This window comes from Capra hircus, chromosome 21 (assembly GCF_001704415.2).
Source record: "Capra hircus breed San Clemente chromosome 21, ASM170441v1, whole genome shotgun sequence".
In the NCBI taxonomy this organism is placed as follows: domain Eukaryota; kingdom Metazoa; phylum Chordata; class Mammalia; order Artiodactyla; family Bovidae; genus Capra; species Capra hircus.
Window position 1 is genome coordinate 27,249,427 of NC_030828.1, and position 16,206 is coordinate 27,265,632.

The 16,206-nt window shown below is 56.3% G+C and overlaps 1 protein-coding gene across 1 annotated transcript in view; it reads left to right on the top strand.

The window, feature by feature from the left end:
• Nucleotides 6,941–16,206, top strand: part of KLF13 (Kruppel like factor 13) — a 43,092-nt gene continuing 33,826 nt past the window's right edge. The window contains exon 1 of the mRNA XM_018066229.1: nucleotides 6,941–8,011. Coding sequence (XP_017921718.1) covers nucleotides 7,423–8,011 — 589 coding nt within the window. The 5' untranslated portion in view covers nucleotides 6,941–7,422. The remainder of the gene's footprint in view (nucleotides 8,012–16,206) is intronic.

A 16,206-nucleotide genomic window follows, 5' to 3' on the forward strand; every position in this document is an offset into this window, starting at 1 on the left:
AGAGGCTAGGACTTACTGACCTTGATGGGTCCTGAGTAAGAACCTCAGAATCAACTCAAAAGGATTAAATGCAGCATTTGGCTCAGGGAGGGGATTGCTGCTGCTAAGTCACTTCAATCGTGTCCGACTCTGTGCGACCCCATAGACGGCAGCCCACCAGGCTCCCCTGTCCCTTGGATTCTCCAGGCAAGAACACTGGAGTGGGTTGCCATTTCCTTCTCCAATACAAGCATGCATGCTAAGTCGCTTCAGTCATGTCCAACTCTGTGCGACACTATGGACAGAAGTCCACCAGGCTCCTCTGTCCACGGGATTCTCTAGGCAAGAATACTGAAGTGGGTTGCCATTTCCTTCCTTCATGGGGGAGGGGATTACAAGTTATGAATGGCCATTCGGGTGTGTGCTGAGGGTGGGGATGGACAGTCCCTGAAAGAACAGACAATCTTCACTGAGATCAGAGACCCTCCCAGATCATCCTGAAGGAAGGCAGGTCCCATGTCGCTTGTGCTTAGTTGTGGAAGCCATCTGCTCCAGGAAGCCTGGAAGAGACCATCCATCATTTTAACGTGCCTTCCTCACACATTGTTGCTGATCTTGTAGACATCTCTTAAGTCTTTGGATGGCAGAGTCTCAGAAGCATTTCCCATTTTCATCTCTCCCCCATGTAAACCTGTACCAGATGTGAGGATAGCTCTCATTGTTCAGGCCCCAATGGATTATTCTGCCCTCCAGCACTACTGGGAGACTGGACGTGAAGAAAGTTTTCTGTTCCACCCCCATGTCATACAGCAGAGAATGGTTTGTTCCCCTACTAGCACGGCAAGCCATCAGTGACTCCCTGGGAAAGAGGAAGGACGATGCCCAGAGTTGTCACCCCACACCCTGGCTGCCACCAGGAAGCCAGCCTCAGAGGAGAATGCTATAGAACAAAGCAGAGATCTCACTCCACCTGACACCAAGCTTCTCTCTGTAAACCATGTTCTGTTGTTCCCCTTCAGTCACTTCCTCCTACTGTTGTATTCATGAAGGTGGGCTAAGTTGCAGTAATAGGTAGGCCCTGGATGATTATGGCTCAAACACAGTGACCATCTGTGAGCACCCTTGGCTAGATTTCTGGGTTCCAGGCTGTTCTATTTTGTGACTCCATCATCCCCCATCCCCTAGGGCTTTGTTGACGTAAGCATCCACTGGGCAGAGGGAGAAGAGAAGATACAGGAGGAGAGATCCACTCTCTAAAAGCCCGCAGCCCCTCTGCTCACAGTCCCACCCTGGGGACTTAGTCACCTGGTCACACTTCATTGCACAGGTGTGTGGAAAGTATAGTTGCTCACTGCTGTAGAAAGAGGGGATGGATTTTGTGGACATCTTAGGCCAGTTGGGCTGCTGAAACACAATATCTGGTGTCTTATAAACAACAAATATTTATTTCTCATAGTTCTGGAGGCTGCAAGTCCAAGATCAAGGTTATCAGCATATTCAATGTCTATTAACTAGATTTTTGAGGAACTAATAAAACCAAAGAAACCATGTCCAAGCATTAAAAGAGTTTGTGTCTGGAACTTAAGATAACCCTTCATCTCTAACCTCCTACAGGCTGGAAGCACAATGGGGAAAGTGCTCAGCCCCCTAAGGGAGGCAGACTCCCATTGCCCACCACCACCACCCTCACTCCCAGGACAGCCAAGGAGAATGATGGTGGAGGGCGATCCCCTCAAAGTGGAGGAGCACCCCATGGTGACCTGGCCTCCCAGGGAGCGGGGCTGGATTGTTCACACACTCACTCCAGGATGAAGGGCAAAATTTGCCCAGCAGTGTTCAGAATCCCTGTGAACACTGTCTGCTGGGGTTGCCCCCTCCTCCCCTTTCTGAATTGGTCTGTTTGTTGTGTATTCTGTCCCTTCCCATCACTGCACATTGGGGTTGTGTATTGGGGCTGGGGGTTGGGTGCAGCAGCCTACAGAGGTAATGGATCCCCAAGTCGATGCTTGAATCTCTGTCTTCCTGCCTGTCTCTGATCTCTAGGTCAGGATTTATAAGGTTTCCCGCCAAGGGAGGGGGACAGTGTATTTTGTGTATGGAAAAGAAGGCATGATGGACACTCTGGGTCCCTCTGCCATGGCAACCAGCATGTTCTAGACAGAGTCTGCTCCATCAACTTGGGTGTCCCCAGGCAACTCACAAAGGAAGTGTAGCATTGCCAAAAATTAACATTTGAGATTTACAGGCAGTCTTTCCTGCAGCATGGCCCAGCTTCTCCTGACAGGTACACGGATCTTGTCTACCTGCTCCAGCCTGGCCTGGTGCCTCTATGCCCCTCCCTTTCCTCCTGTGTTGAATGCCCCTTTCCTGTATCACATGCCTCCCTCTTTCTCAGTTGGCTTCTTTATATTGGTAAAATAAAATTTTGAGACCTCATTCATCTCAAAGTACTTGATTTATACTTTTGCTGGGTGATGACTGGAGAATAATTTTCCTTTAGATCCCCAAGGCTTTGCCCCTCACCTTCTGACTCCTGACCATCTATCTGTGACCTGCTTCTAATGTCAGGACACTTCTGTCCCCATTATTCTGCACTCCAACAGTGAAATGCCTTTGGGGAGAACTATTTTTTCCCTGTTAAGCTTCTTGTGGGTCTTTCAACACATTCTCTCGAGTTTGGGAGGTTTTTTTAAAGGTTGAATTCATTGATGATTTCCTCCCTTCCACCCCCACCCCCGTGTTTCTCTGATCGCTCTTTTAGGGTTCCTATTATTTCATTAATGGACTTTCTGGATGGTCCACCTTTGTTTTTTCTTTCCTGTTTCCCATTTTGGAGGTTTCTTTTTGTTTTGCTCTCACAGAGATTTCTTCAACTTTATCTTCCAATCCCTCCTGGCAGTATTTTTTTTTTTTTTTAATTTTGCATGTGCAGTCACTAAGTCATGTCTGACTCTTTTGAGACTTCACAGACTGTAGCCCACCAGACTCCTCTCCAGGCAAGAATATTGCCATTTCTTCTTCCAGGGAATCCTCCTGATCCAGGGATCAAACCTATGTCTCCTGCACTGGCAGGCAGATTCTTTATCACTGAGCCACCTGGAAGCCCTTTATTTCCACTACTTCAAATTTCTATGAACACTTTTTGTTTGTTCACCGAAAATTTCTTTATACATGGCCTCCCTTCATGGGTTGTTGTATTTTCTTTAGTGACTCTGACGACATGACTTCGATTGATGATTACATTGCCGTGTACTTCTCTCTGCACAGTCTCTGTTTCCTCCAAGTTGCTGTTAAAAAATCTACTGGGGCTTTAGATTTCATGACACAGGATTTCCTGAGATGCTGGATCAGCTCTGGCCACCTGTGAAAGCTGGATTAGAGGCTCTGTATCTGTAGGGGCTCGGGAAGTGCAGCCTTCCCTGGAGTGTGGTCTGGTGGGTGGTTCCACCGGGCAGCTGCAGATGTAAGGAAACTAGGGTGTTCCCCTTGGCCTGTTTTAATGCCCCAGGAAAGACCCTTCTAGCCTCTTGGCTGCCCGTGTTCTGAAAACCCAGAAGGGAAGCTGGAACATGGCCTCAGCATCTAATATCTACAGGTTCATTTAACTCCTCTGTTCCTATTATGGCATCTCTGCCCTTCACTGTGCATGGTATCTCTCATCCCAAGTTGCTTCCATTTACCTTATTTATATTATTATTATTATTTTAATTTGACCATGCTGGGCAACATGTGGAATCTTAGTTCCCTGAACAGGGAATGAACCCATGACCCCAGTAGTGGAAGCACAGAGTTTTAACTGCTGTACCACCAGGGAAGTACCCTTTAACCTTCTTTAGATGACAGACATCCCATCTTTGGTCAGGACGGAGAAGGCAGCACAGATCTGCTGAGACAGTCTGGGTGCTTCTTAAGCAATTCAGTTCAGTCACTCAGTCGTGTCCGACTCGTTGCGACCCCATGAACCGCATCACGGCAGGCCTTCCTGTCCATAACCAACTCCCGCAGACTTTGAGCCAGTTATTATCTTAGCCCCCATTCAAATCCCTATCCAGAGGTGCCTAGTGCCATCCATTGGTGGACCTTTTGGGGACTCCAGAGATTTTTTTCTTGGCTCCCCACACCCTATCCCACTCCGCTACCATTTCAAGACTTCATTGTCTCAGATCTGTATAGTATTTCAGCTTCAACAACTGTGTTGCAGTTACTTGTTCCCTTGCTTGCCCTATTCTTGCCAGTTTTTTTCTGACAACAGGCAAACACTGCTGTGAAAGGAGGTTCCACAAGTCAGAGTCAACACACACCATCCATCTGCCATCGCCAGTGGAAACCTCAGCCCCCTTTCCAGCCCAGCCTCTCCACTCTCCAGACACATCCCCATTCACTTGCTCTGGGCTGATCTTTCCCACCCTGAATTGTGTGCTCAGTCGCGTCTGACTCTTTGCAACCCCACGGACCATATGCCCCACTAGGCTCCTCTGTCCATGAGATTTTCCAGGCAAGAATACTGGAGTGGGTTGCCATTTCCTCCTCCAGGGGATCTTCCCACCCAGAGACTAAACCTGGGTCTCCTGCAGCTCCTGTTTTTGTTTATTCCATTCCTTCCACCTGACACTTGATCCCCACCCACCCTCAGACATACAGAAGCCACATCTGTCAAAATCTGATGAAGCAAGAATAACACAGGCCAGCGATTATGGTGAGATTTTCCCCTGAGGAAGAGAATGTATGTATCTGAAAGACACTCCCATGTGGGGCTGGGATGAGGGTTACTGGGCCCCAGGACCTCCTTCTATGAACAACCGTTAAAGGCCGGAGAAGCAGGCCTAGGGTGTGAGTTTTGCCCCCCAGGATGCTCTGAGAGTGCAGCCAAAACACTCAGGGAGGCTGCATCCATGCAGAGACCTGGGACTGTTCTGGGCTGTGGATGGGGGTGGGGGGTGTGAGCCTGCGGAGGACCCTTGACCCAGGCCTATGTCTCTCACCCAGAACAGAGGATGGTCACTTGTAGCCCAACGCCTAGAAGGGCGCCTACTCCTAAGAGGCCTGCCAGGGTGTGCCCAGGCTGGAATGTGTCAAGGGCGGGGGGGGGGGGGGGGGTCATGGAGCTAGTGGTACCTTGGAGATTGAGTAGAATCCTGCTTGCTGGAGAGAGTGGGGAGTGGGGGGTGGATGGCTGGTAAGTCAGCACAGGGCCAGCTCCATTCTTAATGAAGTGACTGACTGTGACATGTGGTGAGACTGCAGGAACAGTCTGAATCATTGTTTGGTCAGAACACAAATCTCTTAAATGTCATCAACACAAGTTGCCTGGGAAAAGAGAGATTACTTCCTGCCAGTAGGAGACCCTCTTAGAGGAGGAGTCTGACCCAGTGGCCCAATACAGAGCCCCACCACTGCAGAGCACACTGTGTGGTCTTCGCAGGGGGCGCCCACCAGTGAGCTGGAACTTTAGGGTTTTAGTCACAGATTCCCAGGGAGCCCAGACGTCCACACCAGTTTACAGGTCACCACAACATGCAACCCAAAACGCGTTTGTCCTTGGTGACCTGGAAAGTTTTTTCTACCCAGGCCCCAAGATAATTTGGTGTGAAATGGCTGCTCTTAATTTTGTGCGCAGAACGACTCTGTCCCACCCACCCCTCTTCTCTGGTCCGAGGGATCCAGTGCCTGGGCTGCCCTCCTTCCACTCTCCCCGCGCGGGCAGCTAACACGTTTGAATGTCCATTAAGGGCTGCAGACCCCGGCCGGTCTCTCCGGCCAGGGCCTTGCTGCGCTCGGCTTCAGCCTCTAACCTCTAGGCTGATGGCCTAGGCCTGGAGGAGGGCGGTGGGGTGGTCTCGGAGACAGCAAGGGTGAGGGCGCCGGCGAGAGCCAAGGGCAAGTGGGCGGGGCAGGGCAGGGAGCATTTCCTCTGCGGGGCCAGGCAGCGGGTGGGCGGGGCGCTGTGGGCGGGGCCCGCGCAGTCGGTGGCGTCGGAAGCCTCCCCGGCGGCGAGGGAGAGGGGCAGCCGGGAGAAGTTGGCAGCGGGCCTGGGGAGGGGAGGCAGAGGAAGGGGCCCCGCGTTCCATGAGCAGCGGCGCCAGCGCCCCGGCACGTAGTTCACTCCTGCGAGCATGGGACGCGATGGGCACGTCACCCACGCTGCCAGGCTAACCACCAGCCTGGTGCCAGTCCGCCTCCGGTTGACCCAGGCTCAAGGGCGGTGCGGCCGGTCCCAGTTCCCGGCTGCCCGGGACGATCGGGAGCTCCAGGTCCCTCCCGTCAGTGCATCCCCTGCCCCACCCGAGACCCCGCTCCCTGCTGGGCCGCGCCGAACACCGGGCTCGGCAGGGGAGGAGCCTGCAGCGGGCGAGCGGCCCGAATCTCGGGGCGCGGCCGCCCAGGAACCCAGCTTCGGCGGGGTGCGGCGGGGTTGTTCCGAGCTGGCCAGAGCGGACACGCCTCCTCGCTGGGCACCTCGCTCGTGAGGGGAAAGGGAGAAGCGGAGGCGAGCCCCGCAGGGCGCGCCCACCCGGCGCACGGCAGAGGCGGGGCGGGAGGGACAAAGGGGCGCCCTCCTGAGCGCTCGCCTCCGCGCCGGGGTTCAAGGCTGTCACCGTACAAAAGCTCCAGCAGGAAAATTCCCCGCGGGGTCCCAGCAGCTGAGGGGTGGGGGAGCGACCCGCGCGGCCACGCCCCAGCCTGCCGCCCTCGGACGTGGTGCGTCAGCGTGCCCGGCTCACGGCTCTAATTTCCGCCCCTCCTCCCGCCGCCAAGGGGGCACGCCCATTGGCACGCGCAGGCCCCTAGGCCGAGTGGGAGTCTCTCACTGTGAGGATTGGCCGGGCCGCGTACCCGCGAACCAATGGCGCCAGTCCTTGTCCTCGACCACGCCCCTTCCCCAGAGGCGGGCGCGCGACCGCTCCATCCCGCCGGTGCGCGCTCCAGGATCCCCGCCCCCTCCGCGTGCGCGGCTCCCCGCGGCCGCCGCCGCCGCCTGTAACCTGCGCCGCCAGGATGTGGCTGGGGGCTGACGTCGGGTCCAGATGTGGCCCCGGCCCCGCCCACCCCCGGAGCCGGGCCGCCCACACCGAGCCGCGGCGCGCACGGCTGCTGTCCCGCCTGCCACAATGCGCGGCGAGGCTGCGGCCGCGACTTGGCGCGGTCGTCCCTAACGTCGCCGCTCTGCATCCTTAGGACAGGCCGCCCCTGACGTCGCGTGGGGATCCCACTCGCCCGCGCCCCCCATGCGTTCACTCTTCGGAGCCCAGCCGGGCGGGCGCCTAGTAGACGCGGAGCCGCGCGGGTGACGGCAGAGGCGGCTGCGCGCCCAGCCCAGCCCGCGGAGAGGGCGCGCCTCGCCCCCGCCCCCCGCCCGCTCTCCGGAGGCCGTGGGTGCGGATGCGCCGCTGACGACTCGCAGCAACCAGCAGTGCCGCCCGTCCGCCGGCTGGATCCCGCAGCATGGCAGCAGCCGCCTATGTGGACCACTTCGCCGCCGAGTGCCTCGTGTCCATGTCGAACCGCGCGGTCGTGCACGGGCCGCGGGAGGGGCCGGAGCCCGGACCCGAGGGCGCGGCCACTGTCGCCGCCACGCTGCCCCGCGTCGAAGAACGCCGCGACGGCAAGGACAGTGCCTCGCTCTTCGTAGTGGCGCGGATCCTAGCGGACCTTAACCAGCAAGCGCCGGCGCCCGCCCCGGCGGAACGCAGAGAAGGCGCCGCGGCCCGGAAGGCGAGGACCCCCTGCCGCCTACCACCGGCGCCGCCACCCGCCCCCGAGCCCGCCTTCCCCGGCGCCAGTGGCGCGGCGGCCGCGCCCCTCAGCCCGGCGTGGAGCGAGCCCGAGCCCGAACCCGAGGCGGGGCTGGAGCCCGAGCGAGAGCCGGGGCCCGCAGGGAGCGGCGAGCCCGGCCTCAGACAAAGGGGCCGGCGGGGCCGAAGTCGCACCGACCTCGAGTCCCCGCAGAGAAAGCACAAGTGCCACTACGCGGGCTGCGAGAAAGTTTACGGGAAATCCTCGCACCTCAAGGCGCACCTGAGAACTCACACAGGTCAGTGGGGCGGCCCGGGAGCCCCGAGCAAGCGATCCGGGGCCAGTGCTAGTCGCCCAGCCACGCCCCCGGAGCCACCAGCTGGGTGCAAGGGCGATCGGGCCGGGAACGGTCGGGGCCTCGCCCCTTTCCCCGTGGCTCTGGGCTACGGGCGACCCTGCGCGCCGCGCGAAGCGGGTCCGTGCGCTGGGAGCCGGCACCCGCCCGGCGACCGCGCCCCCGCCGGGCACGCCCCCTCCTCCGGCGCGCTCGGGCGGGGCCGCGGGGGCGAGTGTCGTCATCGGGTCCGGGGGCGGGGACCCCGCCCTGGCCCGGGGGCGCGCGGGCAGGTGCGGGCGAGCTGGATGGGGGTCGCAAGTGGCACCCGGGGAGATTGGCGGCCCGGACGCCCGGGAGCCGCGGGGAGCGGGTGTCCTCTCCTGGCCCCTCCCCCGTCGGTCGGGCGCGCGCTCAGCAGGGGCGGGCCTGGCCCGGGCGCGCGGCGGGCGAAGTTCACGCGGGGACAGGGCTTTCTCCAGCCTCTCGGCACATTCTTCGCTCTTCTCTTCCTGTAATTTTTCCAGCGCTCTAAGGTTTAATTTGTCGAAACCCGAGCCAGAGGCTGCCGACGCGGGGGGCGGTCCCGGGTCCTCGTCCGGGGCTCTTTGTGGGAGCACCGCCCATCCGGCCGGCGGGGGCGCGCCAGACCCGAGGGGCTCCTTGGGGCCGGGGCGCTGTCTCCCGAAAGGAGCGCACTGCCTTCTGGCCGCGGATCTGCGTCGCCTTCCTCCCGGCCTCGCTCTCACCTGCCGGGGCCGGATGCGGGCGGGCAGCACCTGCACAGGGGCGGGTGGCAGGAGCTGACATTCTAGGAGCCCCAGACCGCCGCCCGCCCCCCACCCCAGGGCAACATTTTCCTCTCGCGGGCCCAGGACTTTGTCGTAGATTGCTCTGTGGTTGTTTTTTGTCTTTTAACACAAAAGTGGAAACAACCTTTCAATGGATGGCATGCTTTCTCTCCTAGTTTGGTTTAAAGAATTGTGTATTTCCTCTGAGCCCACGCGAACTCTTCTGGACACAAGTCTTCCACTTTGGGGACCGGTTCAAAACTCTCATACCGTTAACCTTGTTTCAAAAGTTGAGGCGTCTCATTTGTCAAACAGTTCACAAGCTGATTAAATGACTGATTTAAAAGCCGCAGTTTTCAAGAATCTAGAGCTGAAAAGCTTTTTCTCCGGATAAATTTGCAAATGAACCGCCCCACGGGCTGCAGGTGTCAGGAACCGCGTATCTCACGAACAGCACCTCCCACGCCGGCCCCGCATTTCTGGTCCCGCGCTATGACCGCTCAAACAGCTTGGTGGGGTCGCGGGTGAAGGCGGGGCCATTTCTAGGCTGAGTCAGAATTCGGGCTGTGTGGACTCGGAGGTGGGGACGTTGTTGCAAGAGTGGGTGTGGTCGTGGGGGAGGGGCCACGCTGGATTCTGAGCGAGGTGGACCCGGTTACCTGGTAGCCCGGCCGCGTTTGGTTTGTGGCTGGAGTTGAGCACTCGGTTGAGAGCCAGGCCAGTACCGAACAGCGGAGTGTATTGGAAAAGCTTTCTGAATCCTGTGTTACTGTGGCTTCCCAACCCGGTAAAGAGTCTGCCTGCAGTGCGGGAGACCCGGGTTCGATCCCTGGATCGGGAAGATCCCCTGGAGAAGGAAATGGCAACCCACTCCAGTATTCTTGCCTGGAAAATCCCATGGACAGAGGAGCCTGGTCAGTTACAGTCCATGGGTTCGCAAACAGTCGGATACGACTGAGCGACTTCTCTTTCTTTCCCAACCCGGCAGCACCCGGTAGCCAGATTCGCGAATTGCGGAGGGATCGGCCCCGGGGCGGGGCTCGCCCGGGCCTCCGGCTGGGGCTGCCTTCCGGATTGCCTCAGCCCCCTGGTCCAGGCTGCCTGTGCGCTGCGCGGCACGGGGCAAGATGGCTAGATGTTTAGGGCAGGGGCGCTAGGAACCCGCGCCTTCGCAATGGGGCGGAAGCCAGCCTCTCCGGGGTGCCTGGAAGCCAGAACAGGATGAATCCATTCTTTGGCCTGCAGTGTGCTAGTCTGTTCATTCTTAGAGCAGGGAGCCGGCTCCGCCTTCCAGGTGTGCAGAAACTCGAATCTCTGCCTCCAGAGCAGATCTCCAAGTCAGGAGTGCACAGGGTCCCTTGGGGCCTTTGGAAATGTAGGTTCCTAGGTCCCAGATGCTTACTGAAGTTTAAGGGGTTCCTCCAGGTGCATCTGCTTATGAACTAAGGACCTACCTATGGCTCAGGGCACCTTCAGGAAGCCTGAGCCCAGGTGTGCAGAGCATAAGTAACTGGTGATCATAGAGGGCATAGGGGCAGCCCACTGAAGGGAGAGGCTAGGCAAGCTAGCTGCAGGGGCTGACCCAGAGGCGATTTGGGAAGACCCAGGAGGCAGACCCTGGTTTGTGGGCTCCCAGAGTGTTCTGGTGGGGAGTGTCTCTGCAGGCAGTGACTCAGGTCACGCTAGGCCTTTCAAACTGTTAGGGACCCCCTAACAATAGTGATTGTATGGTGGAGGGGCATGAATACTAATATGACTTTAGCCAAGGAGGCAGTTGGAAGCTTGCTTTGCCTAGCTCTGTGACCAGGGACTGATTCCCATTACTCCCTTGACCACCTGGAAGGTCTGCAGGAAACGGGTGTGCATATGTGAAAATCCTCTGGGAGGTCCTAAGGTCAGCTTTGACTTCGATCTCCCACCACCACCCAGACCAACTACATGCAAAGAGCCACCTGTCCTGGTTAGCTGTGTGGCAGTGTGGTCCCCTGTTACATCCCCCACTGGTCATCCTCAGGACTGATGACCCTCTGTCACCTTTAGGTAACTGGTGTTAGAGCATGCGCATGCTAGAACAAAACACACGATCATCTTTGCAAATGAATCCCCTTACTGTTTGGTTGATCATAACTTCCCAGCTCAGACCTGGGAAGTTTGCTTAACCTCACTCTGGGGACTCCCTAAACCAGGAGCAGATTTTCTTGGAGTCTGAAGGGCTTTGATTTGAAAATTCAAGGACTTGGAGAAGGGAAGCACTGGATTCTTCTGAGGACACCCCCAAGCCCTCCTACCTGGCAATGTCACACATGTGAGGGTTCCTGCCTGCTGGGCTTAGTGGAGCTCAGGCAGAGTGGGCCCGGGTTTTCTTGCCAGACACATCCTGGATCCATTCTTCCCTGTGGGTTCTCACAAACAATTGTTTTCAGATAACCTTTGTACCCTATTCGCCCTCCAGCTCCAGCAGCCAGAACCTCTCCTTGCACCCTGGACTGGGCTGTCTCAGCAGATCTGGGGGCCTGGGTAGAAAGGTGGATCTAGCCCCGCCTCCTATGGTCCCAGAGTTAGTTGCTCCTGCTCACCTGGCCTGTGTGGGATGGAAAGTAGAGAAGGTTGCATTGTCTCAGCCATTTCCTGTGATCACTTGGGGCAGGGTTTGTTTAAAATTTACCTTGACCCCCTGAACAGGGGATTTGATTCCCAGGGCCATTACGGGGGCCAGGATTTATTCCTAACTCTCCCCTGACTTGAGCTCTGGCGTTAGAACGTGGTATTCCAAGCACACTGCCAGCCTAGACCCCTGGCAGGTGCTCCCCAGGCAGCTGTGTTGGGAAGGCAGCCCATCAGCGTGGAGGGTGGCTGCCAGGATCTCCTTCACCCAGAGCAAGCCACGCTGGCAGAGGGCCAGCACTTTGTCTGGGCCACAGCCAGGCCAGTATCTCCCGCCCCTGCTCCCCCACAGTCCTAGCCTGCCAGTCGGCCTGGTTGTGAAACTCTTCAAACAATGCAGAAGTGTGCAGGCAGAATTCACGAGCTCTCCCCTCCCCCAGCTAGCCACTGTTTCTCTATGTTATAGATACATCTTTTTCCAGACTCTTTTAATGCATTTTTGTGTATATACACATGCATGTTTATCCACGGAGTAGGTGATTTAAAAACACACATGTAGGATCCACAGAACACATCCAGTCAAGGCTTTTGTCCTGTGTGTTTGCTTAGGGAGGCAGCTTCATTCTTTTTCCTGGCTGCCTCATACTCCAGGGTGCAGCTCTGTGGCGGTACTGTCAGTCACCCAGCCTCTTACCTGCTGCAGGCACAGCTGTGCTGCTTTTCTCATTTGTTTGCTGTTGGAAACGATTTAGCAGGGCACTCGTGTGTGTGTCTTGGTGTCCACCTGGCATTTGTGGGGGATCGAGACCTAGCGGTATTAGTGACAGCATAGGTGGCGCGTGCGTGGTGCAGCTAGTCTGTTGACTTAAAGGACAGGTTATGTTTTGAAAGGAAACAGACCAAAAGATATTAGTCTCCCCAGGGCTAAGGGTCCTGCTATATTGCTGGCTGCCCTTTCTTTTTTTCTTAAAAAAAAAAAAAAATTCTTCCGTTTCTCCTTTTGTACATGTGAAAGCATCACATCGAGAACATTTTTTGAAGCAACCTCAACAAAGCCATGTTAGCCATGCCTCACGACCAGCCATCCTGCTATCCTGACATGGCTTACCCGCTGGTGCTCAGCCACCGCTGCAGTGAGGTATGCCCCGTGGGCCACCCGGCACAGCCTCCACTAGTGGAGAAGTGTCATGTGAGCTATTTGCTCCCCATTCCCCTGCCTGAAAGCAGACTGGAACCCCCCCCCCCCACCCCACACACACACACATACACACATACCTGCTTCCATGTGAGCGGCTGGTAGGACCAGGTTTCCCTTAATCAGAGGCCCTGTCTGTGTGTGGCCTCTGGAACCAACAGGGTTGGGGGAGTCCCCTCTTCAGAGCAGGTGCTGCTGCCAAGTCCACTCATTGAAGGGGGCTCGTGGGGACTCCTGGCTCTCAGGGCCTGTCTGCCCCAACATGACTTTGAATGTCGGTGGTTGTCTAACTCCTGGATGTAGTGCATCAGAAGGGCAAGGGTGAGATGCACTGCTGGTGGCTAAAAGCCTGGGAGAAAGGAAACCAAAGGCTTATTCACATGTGGTAGTAATGTGTTTAAATGCATAACTTGAGAAACCCCACAAACCCCACAGCACTAGAGCAGACAGACCCGGGGTGTCTGCAGAAGCCATGCCATCCTGCCCACCATCCCCAGGGCCTGTGCCCCGTGACACCTGATCTTCCCAACAGAGGTCTGGAGCTTTCAGGGCATAGTTAAGGTGTGTCTGGTTTGGGCTGAAAGAAGGCAGTGAAAAGAGTTTTCAAAATAAAAAACCTGTAGAATGACACACTCAGCTCTTAGGTTGTGTCCAGCATATCCGCACTGCTCGCCAGGGGCCAGGGCTTCCATTTGCAATAGGACCCTATGGAACAGGCATTGCTATTGCTACTCCTTTTTAAAGGACAGCCAGACTCAGACTGGTTAAGAAATATGCCAGAGGTTGCAGAGCAGGTGAGGGTGGGGCTGGGACCTATACCAGGCAGCCCCGCTCCAGAGTATGTCTGCGTGTGTGACAGCTGCGCCCATGTGAACCTGGGGTGACGGGTGAGCAGGGCCTCAGGGTGTCAGAAGCCCATGTGCCCCTCGCACACTGCTTCCCCCGCAAGTCCTTATTACTTCTGAAACATTAAGAGATGGTACAGTGTACTTGCATATATTCTCCTAGTCGGTAGTTAATATTCTCTCCCAGTTTAAAAAAAAGTCTTTCTTCCCTCCTTCCTGCCTCCTCTCTCTAAATATTATATTTTCTGCCTTCTTTACCTCTCAAAATACTATTTACTATGTAACATACAGTCCATATTCAGTTTCCCTGATAACTGTCACCCACCCCCAGGTGGCCCACACAAGAGCCAGGATGTGGTTAATCACACATTGCATTTGGTTGTCCTCATTCTTTAGCATCCCTGGGTCTGAAAGCACCCCGCCTCTCTGCATCACTGGGTCTTTGGTTCATTGGCATTTTAGGACCCAGGCCAGTTGCCTTGCAGAAAAATCCCTCCATCTGCACTTGTCTCATCGTTTTTCTCATGATCAGATACCATGTAAACCATCTTTGGTCAAAACTACAGCGCAGGTAGTGCTGGTGCCCCAGAGGGGGACATGCGGTGCTGTATTGCAAATGAAGGGGTGTTTGCCAGGCTGCCCCACTCTACAGGAATGTCCTGCTCTCAACAATAAATACCACTCTGAGACCGTGGCTTGCCAGAGGGTCCCGCTGGTCCTGTGTGGAGCCAGGTGCCATGCTGGGGCGCCGTCTGCTCACCTGCACTCAGCCCCTGCTGCCCGGTCCACCTGCCTGGCTTCTGTGCATCCCCCAGCCTCCTTGCCTGGACCAGTGCTGGTTTTTCAGGTTTGTTGTTGGAAGTCTTTTTTAAAGTCAGAGGACAACTCGGGAGTCCCCTAATGTTAGGTTGAATCAGATGTTTCTAGATAGTCTTCGTCACGGTTTAGGTGGTGGTCGTGGATGTGTTCTTCACAGTCAGCACACCCACACCCGGCTCTGTGCCCAAAGTGACCCGTCTCCCAGACCTGGGTGGGCAGGTCTTGCAGCCCATGGCACCCTTAATGTCCTAGTGGATCTCAACATACTATCCAGAAAAAAACCAAATCTGAATCTAAGTCCACACTCCTGAGCCTGCTTTCCGTTCCTTTCACAGCCCCAAGTTGGAAGTCAGTGTCCTGTCAAGATGGGAATAAACTTGTTAGTTAAGTCAGGAGCACCTGCTCCTGTGTGACTGGAAGCGGTTGGAGAGGACAGAGTCCCCTGGAGCCAAGCCCTGGGCTCAGAGGCCTCGGTCCCTGCCCTGGGCCAAGACAATGGAGGCTGGACCTCTGAGTTTTTACTCTGAGGGCAGTGATCTAACATGAGGTACTTAGTGTAGGACAGGAGAACCCCTCACCCAACCCCGAGTTCTGCCATTTACAAGGTATTCTGTCCCTTGTAGCTGGCCTGAGTATCTCAGCCTGCAGTGTGTTTCCATGGAACCTGTTTCTATGGAACCCATGACTTCTGGTCCCGGTTGTCTGTTTCACACGTTGGGGCCCACACCCGCCCCCAGCCCTTTTCCAGCAAGGAGGCTCTGCAGTGGGCGAGTGGGCCCTGGTCCTCCAGTGGCCTGGCTGTCGCGTGTCCTCCACCTGCTCCCTGTCCCCACTGAGTCAGGTGGGGCAGGGCATCCTCCCCATTCACCATGGGCCTTGTGTGTGCAGTGTGGGGGAGGCTGGCCCAGTGCGGCAGATGGGGTGGGTGTCCTCCCTGTTCACCATGGGCCTTGTGTGTACAGTGAGGGCAGCCTGGCCCAGTGTGGCATCTGCATGACATCATTCTGAACCTGCAGCATGGATTGGGGAGCCACACCCCAGGTTTTTACTGTATGCAGAGGGGGTGGGGGTGGGAGTGATCTGTTGATTGTTCTCCTTTTCTCAACTTCATCATGCAAAAACACTTGCTAACCAGGAACTTGGCCGCCCTCCGTGGCCATCAGCCAGTCTGTCCCAAGGTGACCTGTTTGGAAAAGTGCTGAGACTTGAGGCCATGGATTAAGCGTCCCTGTGCCGTGGCCTGTCCTGCACAGGTGGGTGGCCCATGGTCCCTGAGCACAGGCCTGCCTCCTGGAGTCGGAGAAAGAGCTTTGCAAGAAATAGTTTGGGGCCCAAATTGGTGGTCTCTCACCAGGGGGTATGAGGCTTGGCCTGTGCCGGGTCCTGTCTCGGAAGGAGCTTCTGGCAAGGCCCGTGTCCTGCAGACATGGCCAGCTGGAAGGAAGCACAGGTGTGGGAGAGTGAGGGGGCTTAGGAGTTGGAGGGGCTTCCTGGCCCCCACCTGGGGCCCCAGCAGGGTGACAGCTAGGCAGCCTGGCAGGGGGTCTAGGGCCCAGGACGGGGCTCCTTATACCCTTGGGTTAAGTTGGATGTCATCCTCCTCCGATGGGAGCAGGACAGGAACTTCTTTCTCTTATATTCCTTCTCTGAGCTCATTTGTTTTTAACTCTTTTAGTATATTGACACTCACTTTAAAAAATGGAGAAGGAAATGGCATCCTACTGTAGTATTCTCGCCTGGGAAATATCATGGACAGACGAGCCTGGTGGGCTACAGTCCACGGGGTCGCAGGGTCGGACACAACTGAGCAACTAACACACTTCCACTAAATAAAAAAGATAAAGTGTTTGGGGGCTAGAGGAAGAAGCTAAAGTTAATGACAGATCAAGAGTGGAGGTTTTTGCA